The following is a 3,379-nucleotide window of genomic DNA, read 5'->3' on the forward strand; positions in this document are numbered from 1 at the left end:
TTTTTAATCCATGGATTTAAATTTTACTAACAGGCTCATCAACTCTCATAGTAAATTATAACTTTAAGTCTTACTGCAGTACAAGATTGGATGAATCTCTAGAATCTTCATCATAAACCACTGTGCCTCCCATTGGTATGCCCCATGTTGCCATTATTGAGCAGAGGGACAAAGTGCTGGAGGAACTCAGCGGGTGAGGCAGCACATGTGAAGGGAAATGGACAAATGTTTCGAGTTGGCACTCATCCTACTGTCCATTTCCCACTAGGGATGCTGCTTGACCCACAGAGTTCAACCAGAAGTTTGCTTTTTGCTCAAGATCCCAGTAGCTGCGGCCTCTCGCCTCTCCATATCCGTGCTTTTATTGTGTGGTTGTGTAATCCAAACGACACCTTGTGATTCAGTGAAATATAATTGACGGCCATTCACATAGACATCTCTAAATGGATGCTTAGCTTCCATCTATTGGTTCACATCCAAAGACCAAAAACGTCCAAGGCCATTTGCAAATATGCTTTTCCATTCCAATAAATATTTAATATTCAAATCTAATCAGGAAATAAAAACTACTCTTCTTCGTAGAGATACATCCGAGTCAGGTTTGGGCATGATCGCATAAGCCTGTGAAGGGTGTGATGCCGCCTGGAGCCTCTCAGCCTCTATTCCTTCCTCCGCTGCCAGTTTCTGCCTCATGTTGCGAGCACAAGGACCACGAGTGAGCGGAGATGGGCCATTGCTAACCAACTGAGTGGGGAACAGCAGACGTTCCCAGAATCTGTCAGTGTGAAGCTGTCCGTGGGTTTCGCGGCTTTTGCCGCCATGGTCGCCTGGCCGCAGGTTTGGTTGGTGTTGGCTTTGGCTTGTTTGGTGTTGGTGGCCACCGATGATCTCTGCTGCCGCGGTGAGCTCTCGGCGCCGTACTCCTTTAAGTCAAACATCTTCCCATAGCGGGAGGTGACATTCTGGATCCAGGTGAGGTAAGACTTGGTCATGGTGAAGACGCCGGGCCAGCGCTGGGCGCAGTCGCTCACCCAGCTCACCACCCCGATCAGGTAAAACTGGCGCCTTCCCTTCACCTTGCAAACCACCGGGCCGCCGGAGTCCATGTGGCAGGCGAGGTCTTGGCTCTTCTCGGAGTCCATGCACATCATGGTGGGCTGCAGCTTGCCGCTGAAGATGGTCTCGTTGCAGTCTTTGAATGAGATGAAGGAGACGGGCGCTTCCTGGAGGAGGTCGGTGGTCTCCTCGCCGGACTTCATCCACCCGGTGATGTAGCATGGGGACCAGGTGTTGCCGAAGAAGATGTTGCTGTTGGGGAAGCACACGGGCACGACGTGCTGGCCGAAGCTAATGCGCTCCACCATCCTGACCAGGGCGATGTCGTTCTCGCCCGTCTGCTCGTTGAACTGTTCGTGCATGATGATGTCGTGCGGGTTGGAGTAGCGCACCCACTGCTCGGGCCTCATCTGCCTGCTCAGGCCGCTCACCACCACGATCTCCTGCAGGTTCTGGGGGACCGGCGGGATGAAGCAGTGAGCCGCCGTGATCACCCAGTACTCGCTGATGATCGCCCCGCCGCAGAAGTGCTTGTTCTCGGTGGCCAGCTCCAGGCTCACCTGCCAAGGCCACCCGGCCGGCTGACGGGCCGTGAGCTCCGGCACGTCGCTGCCCCCCGCCGCCGCCGCCGCCTGCCTCACCCCGCATATGGGGTTGTCGGCCAGCAGCCGCGCCGCCAGCACCAACACCGCCATCGCCAGCGACAGCCAACTGAATGGGACCGATGGCATCGCCGCCCTTGGCCTTCAGCACATTCTTCTTCGGTCAGGCGCCGGGGCCGGGGCTAGGGTGGGCGGGATAGCTGTAGTAGGGGTGGTGGGGGAGGGAGGGAGAGGGACAAGCGTGGACGGGCCTCCCATGGTGGTGTTTGTGAAGTCACAGCTCTCCAATGCACTGCGAGGGCCACGTATTTCACCGGGCGTCACTGGCCACTGTGCCGTCACCCCCCCTCCAGCGGCTTGCACGGCAAGGAAACATTTGCTCACCACCCCTTCACCCCCATCTCACCTTACCCCCTCCCACCTCTTCACCCCCACCTCCCCTTCACCCCCCCCCCCATCTCACCATCACCCCCACCTCCCCTTCACCCCCCCCATCTCACCATCACCCCCACCTCCCCTTCACCCCCCCCATCTCACCATCACCCCCACCTCCCCTTCACCCCCCCCATCTCACCATCACCCCCACCTCCCCTTCACCCCCCCCCCATCTCAACATCACCCCCACCTCCCCTTCACCCCCCATCTCACCATCACCCCTTCACCCCCCCCCCCATCTCACCATCACCCCCACCTCCCCTTCACTCCCATCTCACCTTACCCCCTCCCACCTCTTCACCCCACCTCCCCTTCACCCCCCCATCTCACCATCACCCCCCCCCATCTCACCATCACCCCCACCTCCCCTTCAACCCCCCCCCCATCTCACCATCACCCCCACCTCCCCTTCACCCCCCCCCCATCTCACCATCACCCCCACCTCCCCTTCACTCCCATCTCACCTTACCCCCTCCCACCTCTTCACCCCCACCTCCCCTTCACCCCCCATCTCACCATCACCCCCCCCATCTCACCATCACCCCCACCTCCCTTCACCCCCCCCCATCTCACCATCACCCCCACCTCCCCTTCACCCCCCCCCATCTCACCATCACCCCCACCTCCCCTTCACCCCCCCCCATCTCACCATCACCCCCACCTCCCCTTCACCCCATCTCTTCACCCCCATCTCACCTTCACCCCCCCCCTCCCCTACACCCCCACCTCCCCTTCAATCACACCTCCCTTTCACCCCCATGTCCCCTTCAATCACCATCTCCCCCTCACTCCCCACCTCCCCTTCAATCCCCACTGCCCCCCCCCCGTCACTCCCCACCTCCCCTTCAATCTTTTCCACTCTTTCCCCCTCCTCCCTACTTTTTCCCCAATCTCTCCCTCGTGCCCCGCCTATATGTGCACCCATTTCACCCTTTCCCATTCCCTCCCACCCTCGTGTCACGTATCTCCCCGGGCGTCGCTGGCCACTGTGCCGTCACCCCCAGCGACTTGCACGGCAAGGAAACCTTTGCTCACCTCCCCTTCACCCCCAGCTCACCTTCACCCCCACCCACCACTTCACCCCCACCTCCTCTTCACCCCCCCCCCCCCCCCCCCCCATCAGTATTCTTTCCCCTGGCTTCACGTTTTGTGCAACTTCTATCCTTGACTCACATTTTTCTTCCTTTCATCTCTGGCCTGTGTCCAATCATCTGACAATCAAAAACGCCCTTCACCTGTATTCACCTATCACTTGCCAAACCTTGTCCCGTCCCCACCGCTCTACC

The 3,379-nt window shown here is 58.9% G+C and overlaps 1 protein-coding gene across 1 annotated transcript; it reads right to left on the reverse strand.

Annotated features, from left to right (window-relative positions):
* Positions 1 to 689: 689 nt before the first annotated feature.
* On the reverse strand, positions 690 to 1,751 carry LOC116986557 (chymotrypsinogen A-like). Its single transcript, XM_033042155.1, has one exon. It carries the CDS (start codon positions 1,749 to 1,751, stop codon positions 690 to 692), a length of 1,062 nt encoding a protein of 353 aa, XP_032898046.1.
* Between the last annotated feature and the right edge of the window lie 1,628 nt (positions 1,752 to 3,379).

The sequence above is a fragment of the Amblyraja radiata genome, chromosome 24, assembly GCF_010909765.2.
Source record: "Amblyraja radiata isolate CabotCenter1 chromosome 24, sAmbRad1.1.pri, whole genome shotgun sequence".
Lineage (NCBI taxonomy): Eukaryota > Metazoa > Chordata > Chondrichthyes > Rajiformes > Rajidae > Amblyraja > Amblyraja radiata.

Coding starts and splice junctions, on each gene's coding strand:
- LOC116986557 (XM_033042155.1), bottom strand. CDS start 1,751: ATGGCGGTGTTGGTGCTGGCGGCGCGGCTGCTGGCCGACAACCCCATA.